We start from the raw sequence: 21748 nt of genomic DNA, 5'->3' as shown, positions 1-21748 counted from the left end.
GCTTCTGGGAGTATCTCCAATATGTGCTGCATGAACTCTGCTGTTGTTTCCTGGCCACTTTATCCTTTAGGCCAGTCATCTGTGGAGGCTCATTTTGCCTGTTATGGGCAGTGTTTTGTCCCTGGCCTGAATATGCTGAGTTTTAATTAGGCGTGTGCTGGTCTGCTTTTGAAATGAGACCTGTTGAGGGGCACCTGGGTGGCTCAGTCAGTTAAGCATCCGACTTGGCTCAGGTCATGATCTCACGGTTTGTGGGTTTGAGCCCCGCATCGGGCTTTGTGCTGACAGCTCAGAGCCTGGAGCTTGCTTCAGATTCTGTGTCTCCCTCTCTCTCTGCCTCTCCCTTGCTTGTGCTCTCTCTCTGTCAAAAATAAATAAACACTAAAAAGAAAGAAAGAAAGAAAGAAAGAAAGAAAGAAAGAAAGAAAGAAAGAGAAAGAAAGAAAGAAAGAAAAGAAAGGAAAGGAAAGAAAAGAAGGAAAGGAAAGGAAAGGAAAGGAAAGAAAAGAAATGAGACCCGTTGCCAGCACTGCTGAAACCAAGGCCCCACAAAACTCCCAGGCTGGGTAATGTGGTGTGGGCAGGGGTTTTGGTTGGTCTTCTGGGGAAGGAGGCTACTTCACTGGGACTGGGGTAAGCATGACTGGGAAGGGAGGTTCCACCATAGCCTGGGGGACAGGTACTGGTGAAGCAAGTTAGATAGCCTAGTGTCAGTGCTGCACTGGTTTCTGCAGGTAGCCCTGTGTTTATGCTGAGAGATGGGGAGGGGGGGCAGAGAATGGCACCTGCTAGTTCCTTTGTTCCTAGAGGAATCTCTCGGTGAATGCTGCCTCTCTGGGATATGCTCTGAGATGAGCAAATGACCTCCCTTCTGTGGGCCCCAGGTGTTTTCAGATCGCTGTTTCCACACTGTAGGTCCACATGCTATTTCCCCTGCCCTCTCTCCAAGAGCAGCCTCAATGCTCTTCAGGCATTCCCTGAGCCAAAGCTTCTGACCTTTAAAACTCAAGGCTTTAAGCCCTGCTGGTTGGAAGAACTCACAAAATTTGGCTCCTCTTGCTTTCCAAGCCAGTTGCTTTGGCAATTTGTCTTCCTTGTGTGGACTCCCTTGTGCTTTAATCTGTCTTTGCCCTTCTCTGGGACCATGGCTCCCTCCCCACTGCAGCAACCATGATCCATTTCTCTCTCAAACTGTGTCTCTGCACTTCCCACCTTCTTCGATATGGCCTGTTCTCTACCTTTAGTTTTGGAGTGTAGTTATGGAGAAGTCAGGTTCATTTCTGAGGTATTTAGGATGATTTAATGGTTATCTAGTTGTATTCATGAGCTGAGCTGAGCCTAGGATCCTCCTACTCTGCCACCATCTTCTCTTCCCTGAGAGTTCTTTATGTATTCATATCCTTTCCTGGATATGTGATTGGCAAGTATTTTCTCCAAGTTTGTGGTTTGTCTTTTCATCCTCCTAACAGTCTTTCACAGAGAAAAAAATTATAGTATTGGTTAAGTCCAATTTATCATTTTTTTTCTTTTTATGGATCGTGTTTTGGTGACAAGTTTAAGGTTGTTTTTTTGTTTGTTTGTTTTGTTTTTGTTTTTGCCAAGCCCTATCTAAAGATTTTCCCCTATGTTTATTTGTAAAACTTTTATAGTTTTACATTTTACATTTAAATGTGTGTTGCGTTTTTTAAAAATTTTTTAATGTTTATTTATTTTTGAGAGAGAGGGAGAGAGAGAGAGAGAGAGAGAGAATCTGAAGCAGGCTCTAGGCTCTGAGCTGTCAGCACAGAGCCCGATGCAGGGCTCGAACCCATGGACCGCGAAATCATGACCTGAGCTGAAGTTGGACGCTTAACTGACTGAGCCACCCAGGAGCTCCAGTGTGTGTTGTGTTTTGAGTTAACTTTTATATAAGTTATGGGAAATAAACTAAAGGTTCTTTTTCTTTTGCCCATGGATATCCAGTTGCCCCAGCACAATTTGTTGAACAGGTTGTCTTTCTTATGTTAAATTGCCTTTGCACCTTTGTCAAAATCAACTGGGCATATTTTCATGGGTCTATTTCTAGGTCCTCTGTTCTGTTCTGTTGATCCATGTATGTATGTATGAGCCTGCTCACACCACACACTCTTAGTTACTGTAACTAAGAGTAACAGTAACTGTATAGTGTAAGTCTTGCATTTTGATAGATTGGTTCCTCCCATTTTAATCTTTTTTTCCCCCAAACTACATTAGGTATTCTAGATTATTTGCCTTCCCATATGATATTTTGAATTTTATATCTATAAAATATCTTTCTGGAATTTGATAGGAATTGCATTAAATCTGTATATAAATTTGGAGAGAATTGACATGTTTACTATTTTGAGTCTTCCAGTCCATAAACATAATTTATCTTTTAATTTATTTAGTTGTTTGATTCCTTTCATCAGTGTTTTATGGTTTCTAGCATATGAGTCAGTACATGTCTTTTTGGATGTACATCTAAATATTTAATTTTTTAGCAACTGTAAATTGTATTTTCAATTTTGGTGTCAACATGTTCATTGATAGTATATGGAAATATAGATTTTTAAAATATTATCTTGTATCCTGTGACCTTGATGAACTCACTTAGTTCCATGAGGATATTTTTGTCGATTACTTGGAATTTTATTATGTAGAAAATCATATCATCTGCAAATTGGGGCAGTTTTATTTCTTCCTTTCTACTCTCTCTACCAACCCCCCCCCCCTTTTTTTTGCCCTATTGCACTGGCTAGATATTCTTGTACTATATTGAATATCAGTGATAAGAGTGGAAGTCCTTGCCTTGTTCTTGATCATAGCAGGAAATCTTCAAGTTTCTTTGTATTAAGTATGTTGTTAACTATAGGTTTTTTGTAGATATTCTTTATCAAGTTGAGGAAGTTCCCCACTATTCCAGTTTTCTTCAAATTTTTAGCATGAATGGGTATTGAATTTTGTCAAATTGATATGATTATAACAATTGATATGGTTTTTCTTCTTTTGCCTGTTAACATGGTAGATTATATTGATTGATGTTTTTATTAGCTTTATTGATATATAATTATCATATAATATGTCCATTTAAAAGGTACAATTCAATGATTTTCACTATATCCACTGAATTGGATGGTGATAGCCACAATCTATTTTGGGGCACTTTCACTAACCCAAAATAAAGCCCCATATGTATGGTCAGTCCTCATTTTCCTTGTATCTTTCACTCCTCTCCCAATGGCAACCAGTAATCTACTTTCTGTCTCGGTAGGTTTGTCTATTCAGAAGACTTCATGTATAAATGGAATGAGGCAATATGTGCTCTTTTGTGACTGGCTTCTTTCACTTAACAGTGTTTTAAAAGTTCATCCATGTCATAGTATGATCAGTATATTATTCATTTTCATTGTTGAATAGTATTCTATCATATGGATATACCACATTTTATTTATTCATTAATAATGGACATTTGGGTTTTTACTTTTTGAGGGTTATGAATAATGCTCCTATAAACATGTACGTGTTTTTTGTGGGCATGTGCCCCATTTCTCTTGGTTATCTACCTAGAAGTAGAATTATTGATTCATATGGTAAGTGTATAGTTAACATTGATCAATTTGTGAATCCTTAACTAGTTTTGCATCTCTGGAATAAATTCTACTTGGTCATGGTGTATATTATATATTGTTGAATTTCCTTTGCTAATATTTAATTATTTTTGTGCCACATTCACTCCCTCCCTCCTTCTCTTCTCCCTCCCTCTCTCCCTCCTTCTTTCTCTTCTTTCTTTCTTTTTCTTTCTTTCTTTCTTTCTTTCTTTCTTTCTTTCTTTCTCCTTCCTTCCTTCTTCCTTCCTTCCTTCCTTCCTTCCTTCCTTCCTTCCTTCCTTCCTTCCTTCCTTCCCTCCCCTCCCACCCCCTTCCCCCTCTCTCCCTCTCTCACTGTTTGTTCCTTCCTTCCTTCCTTCCTTCCTTCCTTCCTTCCTTCCTTCCTCTTTCTTTCTTTCCTTCTTTGCTTCTTTCTTTTCTTTTCTTTTCTTTTCTTTTCTTTTCTTTTCTTTTCTTTCTCTTACTGCCTCTGATTTTGGTATAAGGATAACACTAACCTCATAAAATTAATTGGGAAGTGTCCCTCATCTTCTTGCCTCTGTCTGATTTTGGTATAAGGGCAACAGTAACTTCATAAAATTAATTGGGAACTCTTCCCTATTCCCAACCTCATCTTCTATTTTCTAGAAGAGATTGGGTAGAATTGGTGTTATTCTTCTTTGAATGTTTGTTAGAAGTTTGCAGTGAAATCATCTGGGCCTAGAGATTTGTATTTTGGGAATTCAAAAATTCAAAATCAATCTACTTAGTAGTTGTAGGATTATTCAAATTATCTATTTTATATTGGGTGAATTGTACTCATTTGTGCTTTTTGATATATTGGTCCCTTTCATCTAAGATGCCAAATTTATGTGTGCAGAGTTGTTCATAATGTTCCATTATTGTCCTTTTCATGTCTGTAATGTCTGTAGTGATGTTCCCCATTTAATTCCAGACATTGGTAATTTCTATTCTTTTTTTCTTTGTCAGTCATAGTAGAGGTGTTTGTCAATTCTATGGATGTTTAAATTTTTTTTTAATGTTTATTTTTGAGAGAGAGAGAGAGAGAGAGAGAAAATGCACATGGGAGAGAGGCAGAGAGAGAGAGGGAGACACAGAATCTGAAGCAGTCTTCAGGCTCTGAGCTGTCAGCACAGAGCCTGATGCAGGGCTTGAACTCACAGACTATGAGATCATGACCTGAGCTGAAGTCGGATGCTTAACCAACTGAGCCGCCCAGACACCCCTCTATTGATGTTTTAAAAGAACAGGTTCTTTGTTTCATTTATTTTCTCTGTTGTTTTTCTGTTTTCTAGTTCATTGATTTTTACTCTTATATTTATTATTTTCTTACTTCTGCTTTCTTTGGTTTATTTTGCTCTTCTTTTTCTAGGTTACTAAGATGAGAATTAGTTAATTTGATGAGAGTTTAGATTACTGATTTGAGACCTTTTCTTCTTTCCAGAATGAACATTTAATGCTGTAAACTTCCCTCTCATCACTGCTTAGCTTTATTCCACAGATTTTGAAATGTTATATTTTAATTTTGTTTAGTTCGGTACAATTTTGATTTCCCTTGAAACTTCCTCTTTGACTTCTGGGTTATTTAGAAGTGTGTTGTTTAATTTTCAGGTATGCAGATTTTCTGCTTGTCTTTCTGTTATTAATCTCTGACTTGATCACGGCTACAGAACACACTGTGTGTTTTCAATTCTTTTAAATTTTCTGAGGTTTGGGTTGAGAGATCCAACATGGCAGAGAAGTAGGGGGATCTGAATTTACCTCATCCCTCAAACACAGCAATGTGGAGGCCAAAGGACTCTGAATTCCAAGAGTCCAGGCTGCAGAGTGACAGAGATGTCTCCAGGGACCCACGGGGACAACCTGGCAGGCCATAGGTGCATGATTGTGAACTGGGAGAGATAAAATGGATGGCATAGGCACTGATGGGAGGGATTCCTCTTCTGCAGAGAGACAAAGGGAAGAGAAATAGAGGCTGTGGAAGGACAATATCTGGACAAGAGAAAAACCACAGACTGGGATGGAGAAAGAGCCAGTTGCTAACTGTGGGGCTTTCTCTGGACTGGGGCCAGCTGCCCCGTTTGTGCATCTGGGGAGGAGGGGAGCCAGCCCCTGGTTCAGTAACTAGTTCAGAGGTGCAGTCCACAGTGGGAGAAAGCAATACCCTCCCTGGAGTGCTGTAGGAAGAAGGTATATAACTGTTCAAGGGACAAAGACTACCTGAACTCACCAGCCAGAGGCCATACATTGATGGCATGGAGTGGCACTTCCCCGAAACTGGGGTGCATAGGGGGACCCTTTAAGACATTGGGGTTTAAATCCCAGCCAAGAGCCAGGGAGGCACAGGAGTTGGTGGAGTGGGACAAACTGCTTCATTTGCACCTGTGGCACTGTGAGAACAGCCTGAACAGAGTGGTCTGGGACACCCAGTCCATGGGTGTTGCCATTTTTCTCCCTATCACCAACAAGGTGGGGCTTCAGGGAACGGACAGTGGGCCCACAGTGGAGGCAGGACTGGTGCACGCCAAACCATGCCCCTCCATGCCAGGTAACTGCATATCTACTGAAGCAGTATTTATGCTGATGAACCAGACAGCCCCTCCTCCAGACCAGCACTGCCACCAGTTCCAAGGCACCCAGCAGTTTTGCATTTTTTGATTTAATTCTTGGAAAATTCATAGTATATATATGTTTTTTTCTTCCTTTTATCCTTATTTCTTCCCTCTAGTCTGGTTATTCTGGTTGTTGGTTTGTTTAAGCAGACATATTTAACCTATTCTCTTTATACCTGTTCTATATCTCCTTATTTATTCCCCCCCCCTCTGGATTAAGCCATATAGTTTATCTGCTTGGTCAATTTTCTTTTATTTCAACTCCCCCCCCCCCCATTGGTTTGTTGTAGCTGGTATTTTTGGTTGTTTTGTTTTGTTTTTTGTTTTTGTTTTTTGCTTGTTTGTTTTTTGTTTGTTTTTTGTTGTTTTTTGTTTTGTTTGTTTTCTTTTCTAGGGCTACTTCAATGAACAAATCAAAGCACACCTGATGGAGGGTCCAAAACATCACTATGGGGAGGGAGATAAAGCAACCAAAGTCACAAGAACAGAGAGCAAGGAACACACTCCAAAAAAGCACCTCCTGAAGGGCCAGGCCCTGGACAGTGTATGACCCCTCTTTAATATAGTAGTGCTCACAGGTGCAGTACACATAACAAGCTTTTAAAACACATAAGGGACAGAAAACTAGCCAAAATGATGAAACAGAAGAATTCTCCTCAAAAGAAATTCCAGGAAGAAATGACAACTAAAGAATTGATGAAAACAGACATAAACAATCTAACTGAACAATAATTTAGAATGATAGTCATAAAATTAATTACTAGGCTTGAAAAAAGGATAGAAGACGGCAGAGAATCTATTGCTGCAGAGATCAAGGAACTAACAAATAGTTATGATGAATAAAAATGCTGTAAATGAGGTGTAAAATAAACTAGACATAGTGACAGTGAGGATTGAAGAGGCAGAGGAGAGAAAAAGTGAAGTAGATATGGAAAAAGATGATACTGAGAAAGCTGAGAGAGAGAAAAAAATTCTACACCACAAGGGGAGAATTAGATAACTAAGTGATTCAATGAAACATAATATCTGTTATCATAGGAGTTCCAGAAGAAGAAAGAGAGAAAGGGGCAGAAAGTGTACTTGAACAAATCATAGCCAAGAACTTCCCCAGTTTAGCGAAGGAAACAGACATTGAAATCCAGGAGGCACAGAGAACTCCTTTCAGCGGTAACTTGAATTGATCTTCTGCATGACATATCATAGTGAAACTGGCAAAATAGAAAGATAAAGAGAGAATTCTGAAAGCAGCTAGGGACAAACAGGCCTTAACCTACAAGGGTAGACACATAAGGGTAGTAGCAGACCTATCTACTGAAACTTGGCAGGCCAGAAGGGAGTGGCAGGAAATTCAATGTGCTGAATAGGAAAAATATGTAGCCAAGAATCCTTTATCAAGCAACACTGTCATTCAGAATAGAAGGAGAGATAAAGGTTTTCCCAGACAAACAAAAACTGAAGGAGCTCATCACCACTAAACCAGACCCTAAGGGGGGGCTCTGTGAGTGGAATGTTGCAAAGATCAAAAAGTACCAGAGACACCACTACAAGCATGAAACCAACAGGATAACACAATGACTCTAAATCCATATCTTTGAATAATAACACTGAATGTAAGTGGACTAAATGCTCCTATCAAAAGACATAGGTTATAAGAATGGATAAAAAAACAAGACCCATCTATTTGCTGTCTATGAGAGACCCATTTTAGACCTGAGGACACCTTTAGATAGAAAGTGAGGGGATGGAAAATCATCTATCATGATACTTGTAAGTCAAAAGAAAGCTAGAGTAGCCATACTTATATCAGAAAAACTAGATTTTAAACTAAAAGTTGTAACAAGAGATAAAGGGCATTATATCATAATTATGGGTCTATTCATCAAGAAGAGCTAACAATTATAAGTGTTTATGCACCCAATTCAGAGGAACCCCAATATATAAAACAATCACAAACCTAAGCAATCTTATTGGTAAGAATGTGGTAATTGCAGGGATTTTAATACTATACTTACAACAATGGACAGATCATCTAGGCAGAAAATCAATAAAGAAACAATGATCCTGAATGATACACTGAACCAGATGGACTTGACAGATATATTCAGAACTTTTCACCCTAAAGCAGCAGAATACACATTCTTCTCGAGTGCACATGGAATATTCTCCAAGATAGATCACATACTGGGTCACAAAACAGCCCTCAATAAATATAAAAGAATTGTGATCATACCATGCACATTTTTAGATCACAATGCTATGAAACTTCAAATCAACAACAGGAAAAAGTGTGGAAAACCTCCACATGCATGGAGGTTAAAGAACATCCTACTAAGGAATGAACAGTCAACCAGGCAATTAAAGAAGAGATTCAAAAAATATATGGAAACAAATGGAAATGAAAATACAATAGTCAAAAACCTTTGGGGTGGAGCAAAGGCAGTCCTAAGAGGAAAATACATTGCAATCCAGGCCTATATGAAGAAATAAGAAAAATCCCAAATACAAAATCTAACAGCACACTTAAAGGAACTAGGAGCAGAACAGCAAAGACACCCCAAGGCCAGCAGAAGAAGAGAAATAATAAAGAGCAGAAATAAACAATATAGAATCCAAAAAAACCATAGAACAGATCAATGAAACTAAGAGCTTGTTTTTTGAAAAAATAAAATTGATAAACCCCTAGCCAGACTTCTCAAAAAGAAAAGAGAGAGAACACAAATAGATAAAATCATGAATGAAAATGGACATATCACAACCAATCCCTCAGAAATATAGTTATCAGAGAATACTATGAAAAATTATATGTCAACAAACTGGACAATCTGGAAGAAATGGACAAATTCCTAGACACCCACACATTGCCGAAACTCAAACGGGAAGAAATAGAAAATTGGAACAGACCCATAACTAGTGAAGAGATTGAATCAGTTATCAGCAGTCTCCCAGCAAATAAGAGTCCTGGGCCAGATGGCTTCCGAAGGGAATTCTACCAGACATTTACAGCAAAGTTAATACTTATCCATCTGAAGATGTTCCAAAAAATTGAAATGGAAGGAAAGCTTTGGCTCATTCTATGAAGCCAGCATTACCTTGATTCCAAAACCAGACAGAGACCCCACAAAAAAGGAGAGTTACAGGCCAATATCCCTGATGAACATGGATGCAAAAGTTCTCAACAAGATACTTACAAATTGAATTCAACAGCATATAAGAAGAATTATCCACCATAATCAAATGGGATTCATTTCTGGGCTTCAGGGCTGGTTCAGTATTCACAAATCAATCAATGTGATACATCACATTGATAAAAGAAAGGATAAGTACAATATGATCCTGTCAATAGATGCAGAAAAAGAATTTGACAAAATACAGCACCCTTTCTTTTCAACTTTTTTTAACATTTATTTTTTCAGAGACATAGAGTGTGAGTGGGGGAAGGGCAAAGAGAGAGGGAGACACAGAATCTGAAGCAGACCCCAGGCTCTGAGCTGTCAGCACAGAGGCTGATGTGGGGCCCAAACCCACAAACCATGAGATCATGACCTGAGCCGAAGTCAGACGCTTAACCGACTGAGCCACCCAGGTACCCCACATCATCCTTTCTTAATAAAACCCTCAAGAAATTCTGGATAGAAGGAATATACCTAAACATCATAAAAGCCCACAGCTAATATCATCCTCAATAGGGAAAAACTGAGAGCTTTCCCCCTGAGATCAGGAACATGACAGGGATGTCCACTCTCACAACTGTTGTTTAACATAGTGTTGGAAGTCCTAGCATCAGCAATTAGACAACAAAATGAAATAAAAGGCATCAAAATTGGCAAAGAAGATGTCAAACTTTCACTTTCCACAGACAACATGATACACTACATGGAAGGCCAAAAGACTACTAGAACTGATACATGAATTCAGCAAAGTCTCAGGGTACAACATCAATGTACAGAAATCGGTTGCATTTCTCTACACTAATAATGAAGCACCTGAAAGAGAAATCAAGGAACTGATCCCATTTACAATTGCACCAAGAACATAAAATACCTAGGAATAAATCTAACCAAAGATGTAAAAGATCTGTATGCTGAAAACTATAGAAAACTTATGAAGGAAATTGAAGAAGACAAAGAAACGGAAAAACATTCCATGCTCATGGATTGGAAGAATAAATATTGTTAAAATGTCAATACTACCCAAAGCTATCTACACATTCAATGCAATTCCAATAAAATTGCACAAGCATTCTTCTCAAAGCTAGAACAAACAATCCCAAAATTTATATGGAACCACAAAAGACCCTGAATAGCCAAAGTAATATTGAAAAAGAAAACTAAAGTGGGAGGCATCACAGTACCGGGCTTTAGCCTGTATTACAAAGATGTAATCATCAAGACTGTATGATATTGGCACAAACACAGATGCATAGACCAATGAAATAGAATTAGAGAACCCAGAATTGGACCCACAAATGTATGGCCAACTAATCTTTGACAAAGCAGCAAAGAGTATCCAGTGGTAAAAAGACAGTCTGTTTAGCAATGGTGCTGGGTGAACTGGAGAGCAACATGCAGAAGAATTAAACTAGACCACTTTCTTACACCATACACAAAAATAAACTCAAAATGGATGAAATACCTAAATGTGAGACAGGAAAACATCAAAACTCTAGAGGAGAAAACAGGCAACAACATATTTGACCTCAGCCACAGCAATTCTTGCTTGACACATCTCCAAAGGCAAGGGAATTAAAAGCAAAAATGAACTATTGGGACTTCATGAAGATAAAAAGCTTCTGCACTACAAAGGAAACAATAAACAAAACTAAAAGGCAACTGATAGAATGGGAAAAGATATTTGCAAATGACATATTGGATAAAGGATTAGTATCCAAAATCTGTAAGGAATTTACCGAAGTCAACACCCAAATACAAATAATCCAGTGAAATGGGCAGAAGACATGAATAGACACTTTTCCAAAGAAGACATCCAGATGGCCAACAGACACATGAAAAGATGCTCAATGTCACTTATCATCAGGGAAATACAAATCAAAACCACACTGAGATACCACCTCACACTGGTCAGAGTGGCTAAAATGAACAATTGCACTGTTGGCGGGAATGCAAACTGGTGCAGCCACTCTGAAAACAGTGTGGAGGTTCCTCAAAAAATTAAAAATAGAGCTACCTTATGACCCAGCAATAGAACTACTAGGAATTTATCCAAAGGATACAGGAGTGTTGATTCATAGGGGCACATGTACCCCAATGTTTACAGCAGCGCTATCAACAATAACCAAATTATGGAAAAAACCTAAATGTCCATCAACTGATGAATGGATAAAGAAGATGTGGTTAATATATACAATGGAATACTACTTGTCAATGAGGAAAAATGAAATCCTGCCATTTGCAGCCACATGGATGGAATTGGAGGGTATTATGCTAAGTGAAATAAGTCAGTCAGAGAAAGACAGATATCATATGTGTTCACTCATATGTGGAACTCGAGAAACTTAACATAAGACCATGGGGGAAGGGAAGGGGAAAAACAGAGAGGGAGGGAGGCAAACCGTAAGAGACTCTTAAATACAGAGAACAAACTGTGTGTTGATGGTGGGGGGAGAGGGGAAAATGGCTGATGGGCATTGAGGAGGGCACTTGTTGGCATGAGCACTGGGTGTTGTATGTAAGCAATGAATCATGGGAATCTAACCCCAAAACCAAGAGCACACTGTACACACTGTATGTTATCCAATTTGGCAATAAATCATATTAAAAAAATAAATTTTCTGAGGTTTTTTTTTATAGTCCAAGGTGTAGTATATCTTGGTATATGTTCTATGGGCACTTAAAAAGTATGTTCTGCTGGTGTTGGGTGGAGTATTCCATATATGTCAATTAGATCCTATTGGTTGATGGTGTTATTCATTGCGTCTATATCCTTGCTGATTTTCTGTGTGGTTGTTCTATTAATTGCTGAGAGGGAAATGAAATTTCCAACTATAGAACTGTACATGTGTCTTTCTTCTTTCAGTTCCATTAGTTTTTTGCATCACATATTTTGCAGTTCTGTTGTTTGGTACATACATATTTAAGATTTCTATGTCTTTTTTAGTAAATTGACTCTTTTATTATATAATGTCTCTCTTTGTACCTAATAATTTTTCTGAAGTCTATCTTATATCAATACAGCCAGTTGTGCTTTCTTTGGATTAATGCTTGAATATCTTTTTCCATTCTTTCACATTTTAGCCTACTTATATTATTATTTTTGAAGTAATTTTTTTGTAGACTATATATAGCTGAATCATGTTTTATAATCCACTCTGCCAGTCTCTGTCTTTTAATTATATTTATACCATTTATATTCAATGGAAGTTTAATGTTAGGAATGTGGGTTAATTGTCTTATTTTGTAATTCCATTTTGATTTATCTCCTGTATTTTTGAATATATCTCTTTTGTAGCTTTTTCAAGTCGTTTCTCTAGGTGTTAAATTATATATACAATACTTGTCATAGTGTTATCATTTTATCAGTTTGAGTTAAATTTAGAAAAACCTTACCCCTCTCTATATCCTTTTACTTCCTCCATTTGTGATAAATTTGTCTTAAATATTTCCTCTACATAGATTTATAACTACATCAAAGAATGTTACAATTTTTGCTTCAAAATCAAACATAATTTAGAAGATCCAAGAGGAGAGGAAAATGTTATATTTACCCATTTCTTGTTTCCAGTTTTTCTTTTTTACCTTCCTGATGCTCCAGAATTCCTTTCTTTAGCTGTCCTTTTAGGTTTCTATAATTTCCCTTAGCCATTCTTTTAGGATAGTTCTTTTAGTTTTGTCCATCTAAGAAGGTCTGATTTCATCTTCATGCTTGAAGGATATTTTCACTGGATAGAAGATTCTAGGTTAATAGTTTTTATTTTTTCATTACTTGAAAAAATATTCCACTTCTTCTGTCATTTGAATTGTTTTTACTGTCTAGGTATATTGTCATTTGCTAGTGGTTTCAAGATTTTTTCTTTGTCTTTCTTTAGTCTTCAGAAGTTTGTCTATTTTATGTCTTGATGTGGATTTCTTTGAATTTCTTTGCCAAATTTGGGGAGTTTTCAGCCCTTATTTCTTTAAATGCTTTTTCATCTACACAGTCTTTCTCTTCTTCTGGGATTCTGATTACATGAATGTTAAATATCTTATTATTGTCCCACATGTTTCTGAGGTTCTGTTAATTTTTTAAAAACTATCAGATTGTGTTTCTGTTGTTCTGTCTTCCAGTTCATCAGTTCTTTTCTCACAACCCCCCTCCATTTTGTTGTTAAGCTCATCTTTGAGTGTTAATTTTGCTATCGGTTTTTTTTTTTTTTCACTTCTATTTGGCTCTTCTTTTCTGAGACTGTTTCTATGTGGGATTTTCTCTTTTCCCCCCATTTGCTTCAAGTGTCTGTTATTGCTTGTTGAAGTGTTTTTATTTTGGCTGCTTTAAAAATTTCAGTCAGGGGGCGCCTGGGTGGCGCAGTCGGTTAAGCGTCCGACTTCAGCCAGGTCACGATCTCGCGGTCCGTGAGTTCGAGCCCCGCGTCAGGCTCTTGGCTGATGGCTCAGAGCCTGGAGCCTGTTTCCGATTCTGTGTCTCCCTCTCTCTCTGCCCCTCCCCCGTTCATGCTCTGTCTCTCTCTGTCCCAAAAATAAATAAACGTTGAAAAAAATTTTTTTTCAGTCAGATAATTCTAACATCTTTTATTTAAATGTTTTCTTCTATTTTTTTCAAGTTGAGGTTTTCCTGGTTATCACTGTGACAGTTGATTTTTTGTAATTAAAATCTTTTGAGTTTCATTGAACATTTTGGGTATTATGAAACTCTGTATTCCTATTTAAAGTTTCTTTTAGCTGACTTCCTCTGACACCACACCAGCAGAAAGGCCTGGTACCGTGCCATTGCTTCCAGGTGGGGTTAGATGTTCAAGTTCTTCACTTGGCTTCAGTTTACATCTGGATGAGGAAGGATTCTCTATTTCTGGGTGAGGATGGGGCTCTGGCTCCCCACTGGGCCTCTGCTGATACCATCCTGGCTGGAAGGGGGTAAAGCACCATATTACTTCTTATGTGGCTTCTAGTGACACCATTGGGGGTGCCCTCATTACTGCCAAGCAGTGGTTAAAGTCCTGACTTTCCACTTTGCCTCCTCTGACATCTTAGCAAAGATGGGGAAGGGTTCTCTTTATTGCAGGGAGGGGTGAAGTTTAGGTTCCCAGTGTGTGGTTTCTGCCTACACAGGGGTTGAGGGGTATGTAGGGAGCAGGTGGGACTACCTAGCACCCAGTAGAGGTGAACATCCCAGATCCCCATAAGTCTTCTCTGACACCAATAGGGATGGGGGCCTGGGTCCTTTATTTCAGCCTGGGGAGGGTGGAGGTTTAGACTTCCCACTTGGCCTTTGCTGTCTTGGGTGGATATGGGTTTGCAGTGTTTGGCTCCAGTAAAGCAGTTATTGCCTAAAAGTTTTCTGTCCTGCTAAGCTGCACCTTAACTACTCCTTTGGTTAGAAAAAGTAGGCTTTAGGGGAGCCTGGGTGGCTCAGTCTGTTGAGCGTCCGACTTTGGCATCAGGTCATGATCTCGCAGTTTGTGAGTTTGAGCCCCACGTTGGGCTCTGCTGACAGCTCAGAGCCTGGAGCCTGCTTCGGATTCTGTGTCTCCCTCTCTCTGCCCCTTTCCTGCTCATGCTGTGTCTCTCTCTCTCTGTCTCTCAAAAATGAATAAATGTTTAAAAAAAAAAGCATGCTTTTCTTGGGACTTTTTTGGTCTGTGCTTGTTGGTCTTTCCAGGTTGCCAACTTCTTCAGCACCCTTTCTGGGATATATGAGGCAAAATAAAAATTCAGGGGCCTCACTGCTCTGTCATTTCTTGGGTCCCTAACCAGTTTTCTTTCTTCTCTCTACCTTTCAGAGTCTTCTTATGGTTGCTTTATACAAAATGTCAGGTTTTTCATTGTATTTATCAAGAGAAAGAGGGAAAAGTAGGTCTACCCTGTCTCCCTGGGAGCAGTAGTCCTGAGATGTATCTTTATAGTGTTGGCAGATATCACAGTATGTTTCCATGCTGGCCTGAATTCTTCAGGAGAGGAGAATTGCAACAATACAACTGAGTAGGTGAGAGTGGGTGGGCTCCAGTGTACCCAGTAGGGTTGCAAACTGTTATGTACTTGGGAGGCTGGACATTTTATTCTCATTCCTACTAGTTTTGTCAGTGTGCCAATTCTGGGACTTTTGCTGTCGGAGACATTCATCACCTTCACTGTTCTCTGCTTTGAATCTCAGTGTCTGGCTCCTGCTTGGGCTCCCAGGTCAGCATCTTCCTGCTGAGTTTGGCCAATAGGAAGCTCTGCCTTGGAGATTGAGGGATGAGGAGAGGTAAGCTGGTACTTCTTACCACTCCACTCTGCTTTGGGAGGCATCTCTTCTGGTACTCCACCTTCTTTCAGAAAGGCCCACCATGGTTTCTGCACTCACCTTCTTCCTCTGCTCCTCAGCTATGGTGGGGTGGAAATTTCCCCACTGTTGCTAATTGCTAGCCTTTGGTGAGTGTCACAGCATGTCCACCTCTTGTGTAACCAGTTTCCACGGTTAGGTCTTCAGCTTCTATTTCTTTCTTGGACCCTGGTTGATTCACTCAGTGAAGGAAGGAAGAGGCAAAGGCAGCAGCTGAGGTTGAAAAGGAGGGAGGGTGTATGGGATTTTAAGGAGGGAGATGGAGGAGAACAAGAATGAAAATTGCCTTGGGAGATGTGTTAAAATTGTTGGGCAGTTTTAGGACCCAGTGGGAACACTGCACACGGAAGTCATGTAAAACTGTCAGGACCACAGAGGGTTCTCTATGGCTACATTCAGCTGCTTAGATGCTGGCACAGGGAAGGAAAGCCAATGTTGGGGGTTTTGCCATGGGTGGCAGACAGACCCCAGGGTAGCCCCCATGATCCCTACTGCCTGGTGGTCATGTTCTTGTGTGATTCCCTCCCCTGAGTTAAAGGTAGGCCTTGTGCCTGGCTTCCAACCAGTAGGATATGGCAAAGGCAGTTGATGGGATGTTGCTCCTGTTGTTGTGTTGCATTATGTAAAATTTTGCCTTGCCAGTGGATTCACTCTAGAGACTCATGGTTGCTTGATGAAGTGAGCAGACATGTTGGAGGAGTCCACATGGCAAGGAACTGCAGGAACCTGTAGAAGGTGAGGGTGGCATCTGAGAGCTTAGTGTGTGGTCTCTAGTCCACAGCTAGCAAGAAGCCAGAGCCCCAGTCCTGTAGGACCAGGAAGTGAATTCTGCCAATATTGAGTCATCTTGGAAGCAGATTTTTCCCTCGTTGAGCCTCTAGATAAGAAAAAAAAGCCTGATGACACCTTGAGATCCTTAGAAAATGACCCAGCTAAGCCTGCCCCAACACCTGACCCACAGAAACCCTGAGCTTATAAGCATGTGTTGTTTTAAGCTTACCAATTTTGTATTAATTTGTTATGCAGCAATAGAAAACTCACACATCAGGTGAGCTTGACAGAATGAGTTGGGGCAAGTAGGAGGAGAGGGTTTGCTGGGAAGAGGAGTGGGGACAGGGGGTGTTTGGCTGATGAAGAAGCAGAGAAGCTCCCTGCCACTGAGGTGATCACATAACTGAGAGTCCAGGGGGTGGGAAGCATCATCTCTGTAGATGTTGAAACCAAAATATGACAAAGGTAAAACAAGACCACAAGCTATGATTCAGATCTTCAAAGAATGAAGAGATATGACCAGGAAGATATTAGTTGTTTCAGTAAGGGGTTGGTGGGGCATTCCAATGACATGTTCTAAAGCAGCTGGAATACTTTAGGGATGGGAGAAGATTGCAGTGGAGAGCAAGGAAGATACGTTTCCAAACTCTTGGTAGGGCTAACTACATAATTTCTGGAGCCCCATGCAAATGAAAATGTAGGGCTCCTTTTTCAAAAAACAGGAAAAGTGTGATGTTAAGAGTATTAAAATGTAAAGCTTTTTCCTTTCTTCCACACTCTTTTTCTTGACTTGTCACAGTATTTTAGAATGTCATTATTCTAAGGAAGGAAAAATTAAAAATCTAAATTATTAGCATGAATGTCATCCCTGATCTTTATTTTGAAGTATAATTTTAAATGCAAATATGAGAGCATTTAACTTGTAGGTGGAATCAGGAAAGTTGTACAGTTTGTATTTTGCAGTTCATACATGCATGTGGACTTTGTTCTTACCAGACAATGGAAGCATTGCACTAAACTAATGTAAATGTATTTACTTTACTTTTTGATACAGGCATATTCTACCAACACTCCACCTTCTTCTTACTGATGAGTGAGTCACAAGGAGTGGTGAATCCATGTATTGTACCCATTGAACCCATAGTCATGTACATTGCTTCTCAGTGTTGCAAATCCTGCTCAACCAAAGCTCACAACGAGTGTTGGGTTCAAAGCAACCATTGAAAGCAAACCATTCTGCTGCAAATCAAAGGTTCTTGCTGGGGTTATGGGATGCTAGCAAATGTAAAAGAATAAAATTGTAATGGTTAGAAATATAACCCAAGAGTAGGACATCATAACCTTTTAATTCTACTTTCAATAAGCAGTTGTTTTCATTTTCATAGTAGGTATTATTTTCTCATTACAAAGGTATTAATTTGTTAGATGCAAAACCCATAAAACCATAGCATAGACAGGAACAAAGGAGAAAGCCCCCACCATCCAGAGGTACTCATGTTTCAGAGGCTGAGTCTTTTTGGCCTTCTGTTCTATGAAAATGCTATGTATATATTTATATCAAGAAAAATATCATAGTTTATCAATGTTTTTTTCTGTATCCTTAATTTTCCCCCATATCAATCAATATCCTTATAGAGCATTTTAGTTGAATAGCATTTCATACTGTACACATATTACAACTTAACTAATGCTTCAGAGAGAGACTGCATGGATTCCATACGGATTCCCCAAAGTGCAAACAATATTTCCAGTTTGCTTTTCATCAACAGTGGTTTCTTCCTGGCTGACCTGGTGAGAAGAGTGACAACGGAACATGCATCTAGAAAACAAAGATGGTGGGCTGACCTCTGGTGTGCTGGAGATGGAGCTACATCAGTCATCTGCTCCTATGTGTGCTGGCCTGGGAAGGCCAGGGCTGGCGGTACCTGCCACCAGCAACCGCAGGCTACTGCAGGGGGTCAACAGGGTAGACCCCACATCCCCCTACTCCAGCAGGGCAACTGGGCAGAGCTGCTTGGCTTCTGTGGACCAGGATTTTGGTTCATTCCTCACAGAGCAGAGGTGAGTTTATAATAGTTTTATCTGGTAAATGTGGAAGTCACAAATATTGTGTTTTATGAGTGTAGTTCCCCTATTTTTTGTGGGAAATTTTCAGATATTATACAAGGAATGCAAGAATCTTTCTATCATTAGATCACTTTCCTGGCCTGTTTCAAATGAATGCTCTTTCTAAAATGTAGCTAACATAACTCCAAAAGATTATAAAAATAGAAAAGAGTTTTTAGCATGAACTTGGAATTTATTATATTATTTTAAGGCATTAAAAGTATTCCATGATTTTAAAAAGCACATGCTGTATCCTTATATGCTTATATATATGTATCTTGAAATATGCTTTATTCCTATAAATGTCAAGTGAATCATTTCAATATTGTTTTTCACGTTAGAAAAATCTTGATTTACATTAAAAAAACTTTTGATAAACCCTTAAATATTTACCAAAGTAAAATAATAAATAGGTATAAAAGTGTGCTATAAGTGTCTATTCATACCCATGTAGGGACATACTGGTTACCCTGCAGATCTGGGTATCCTGGTCCCTACAGGCAAGAAGTCCTGCTTGGGGCAGTTGCTTAGCCAGAACCCATGCAGTACCAGTGGTCTAATGTTGAAAAAGGCAAAGATCACAGAAATACATACAAGTGTGGTATATAGCCCTGCCACTTGTCTGAGACTGCCTTCTCAGGTCCTAGCTCTGCATGGCATCTGCTTTGATGCTTGGGAGTTTGCTGTCATCAGCATCTTTGGCTCAAGCTGCTCCGCTGCTGTGTTCCTGTGAATATAGAACGTTGGCACAGTAGGTGTGTGGGGATGGGGAGAGGTACCTGCCCATGAGTGTGCCTCTCTGGAGCTGAGTAGGGGATTGTCGGTGCCTGGCCCACCTGAACCAGTAAAGGGCTGCAGGTATGGTGGGGCTGGGTCCACTTGTCAAGGCATGCGCACAGGGCTACCTAGCCCATGGGAGAGCTTCCCACTGGGCTGGGGTGGGTGGGCAGCTCCCAGCTGTGAGGGCCAGCTTTATTTTGTAAAGGGCTAGAGGAGGCCATTTCCTGTTTGTGTCCCACACCTGGAACTGTGGGGGTGGGGCAGCTCCTTACCTGGGAGGCCCTAGAGAGATAAAATAAGTTGGCCATGGCTCCAAGCCACACTCCACTACCCCAACTGTGCAGGCAGCTAGGAGCAGGCAAAGGAGAAGGGCCCCTCCACCACCACCCACTGCCTCAGGTTGGCTGAGGCTGGGTGTGAGGCTGGCTTTCTCACATCCTTGATTGACTGTATGTAGATTTACACCTGGATATAGGAGAGAGCTATGGGCTCCACCTGAGTCAGAGTAAAAGGACAAATCTATATACAACCATATCTCAGAGATTTTCGGATTAGGTTCCAGACCACCACAAGAAAGCAGATATCTCAATAAAGCAACTCAAATGAGTTTTTTGTATCACAGTGAAAATAAAAGTTATGACTACACTATACTGTAGTCTAATAAAGTGTGCAATAGTATTATGTCTATAAAAACAATGTGTATATCTTAATTAACAAATACTTTATTGCTTAAAAATGGTAATCATCAAAGATGGCTGAGAAGTAGGGGAATCTGGATTTCCCTTGTCCCTCAAACACGGCTGTATTGAGGTCAGATCACTTGGAACACCCAGGAAATCAACCTGCGGAGTGGCAGAAGGATCTCTGCAGGTGGAGGGAGACATTGGAGGGATTGAGGTATGTGTATATGAATTGGGGGAGATAAAATGGCATAGGCAAGGTGGGGAGGGAACCCCTTTTGTGAACAGACAAAAGGGAGAGAAAGAGAGAGGGATTCAGTATCTACTTAGCATTAGAGGAAAACCTCTCCAGACCATGGACTGGGGAATGAGAAATATGGAGAGTGCTGGTTTCCATTTTGCAAACAGCCTTAGGAGCTGAAACTTAGAGGTATGAAAGTGCCCGACTTTCTCTGGACTGGAGCCGGCTGTGTGTGCACGCCTGGCGGGAGAAGGAGCCAGCCCAGGGTGCTGTAGCAATCTCAGGGGCTCACTGGGAGAGAATAGTCCCTTTCTTCCAGTACTGTGGGAAGAGGATTTATTGCCTCCCCAGGACAAAAGACCCTTTGGTGGCAGCCAAAGGCCTTTTATCAGCAGGGCTGAGGGTCTCTACAGCTGGACAGGGTCCCCACAGTGCAGGACCGTTTAAGACATCAGGGTTTGAATCCCAGTCGAATGCCTAGAAGGCGCAGGAGAACTGTGGAGCAGGGCAAGCTAACTGTGCTATTCTGTGATGGCTGCCTAAATAGCATGGTTTGAGACCCCCGGTTGGGAGAGAGTTTGGAGTGTTGGCCATTTTTCTCCCAAACACCAACATGGAGGGACTTCAGGGAAGCAGCACAGCAGTCCCCCAGTGGAGGCGGGCTTACACCAAACCCCGCTCCTCCATGCCTGGCAACTGCTTTTCTACTGGAGCTAGACTGACTGAGCCAATGCAGCCAACCTCTCCTCAAGGTCAGCATAGCCACTGGTCCAAGGCACAACCAGACAACTGTTCTTTGTTTTTGTCTGTTTGTCTCTCTGTCTGTTGGTTTGTCTGTTCTTCTATTCTCTCTACCTTCTTCTTTTTTTTCTTTTGGAATCAGGCTCATAGTTTCTGATTTGTTTTTGGTCAATTCATATATATATATATATATAATTTTTTTCTGCTTTTTTTGCTGTTTAGTCAGGTATTTTTACTCTTTTTACACCTTTCCAATATCTTCTTTTTCTTTATTTTATTTTCTCTCTCTCTGGATTAAGACTTATACTCTCTGTTTAGTCTTCTTTTCTCCCTTTTCATTTTTCTCTTTGTGTGGGATCAGGCTTCCCCCCCCCCCTTTCCTTTTTTTATAGGGCTACTTCAATGAACAAATCAAAGCACAACTGGTTGAAGGTCCAAACACTCCACCACTACAAGAAAGGAGGAGCTTTGAAGAGGACTGACCAGTGGGATAGAGCAGCCAAAATGCCACAATAGAGTGTATGCAACACACCAAAAAATTCCTGAAGTGCCAGGCCCTGGATAGTGTATGACCCCTACTTAATATAGTAGTACTTGCAGGTACGGGACATATAACAAGCTATTAAAACATGTAAAAGACAGAAACCTAGCCAAAATAATGAAACAGAAGAACTCTCCTCAAAAGAAAATTCAGGAAGAAATGACAGCCAGAGATTT

At 40.1% G+C, this 21748-nt stretch overlaps 1 protein-coding gene across 1 annotated transcript in view; it reads left to right on the top strand.

The window, feature by feature from the left end:
• OCA2 (OCA2 melanosomal transmembrane protein) overlaps positions 1-21748 on the top strand; it is a 504847-nt gene that overhangs the window by 11190 nt on the left and 471909 nt on the right. Inside the window, exon 2 of the mRNA XM_045448936.1 lies at positions 18253-18544. Within this exon, the coding sequence (XP_045304892.1) occupies positions 18297-18544 (248 nt within the window). The 5' untranslated portion in view covers positions 18253-18296. The remainder of the gene's footprint in view (positions 1-18252; positions 18545-21748) is intronic.

This window comes from Leopardus geoffroyi, chromosome B3 (assembly GCF_018350155.1).
Source record: "Leopardus geoffroyi isolate Oge1 chromosome B3, O.geoffroyi_Oge1_pat1.0, whole genome shotgun sequence".
Lineage (NCBI taxonomy): Eukaryota > Metazoa > Chordata > Mammalia > Carnivora > Felidae > Leopardus > Leopardus geoffroyi.
Note: the sequence above shows the minus strand (reverse complement) of the source record. Positions and strands in the feature narration are given on the sequence as shown.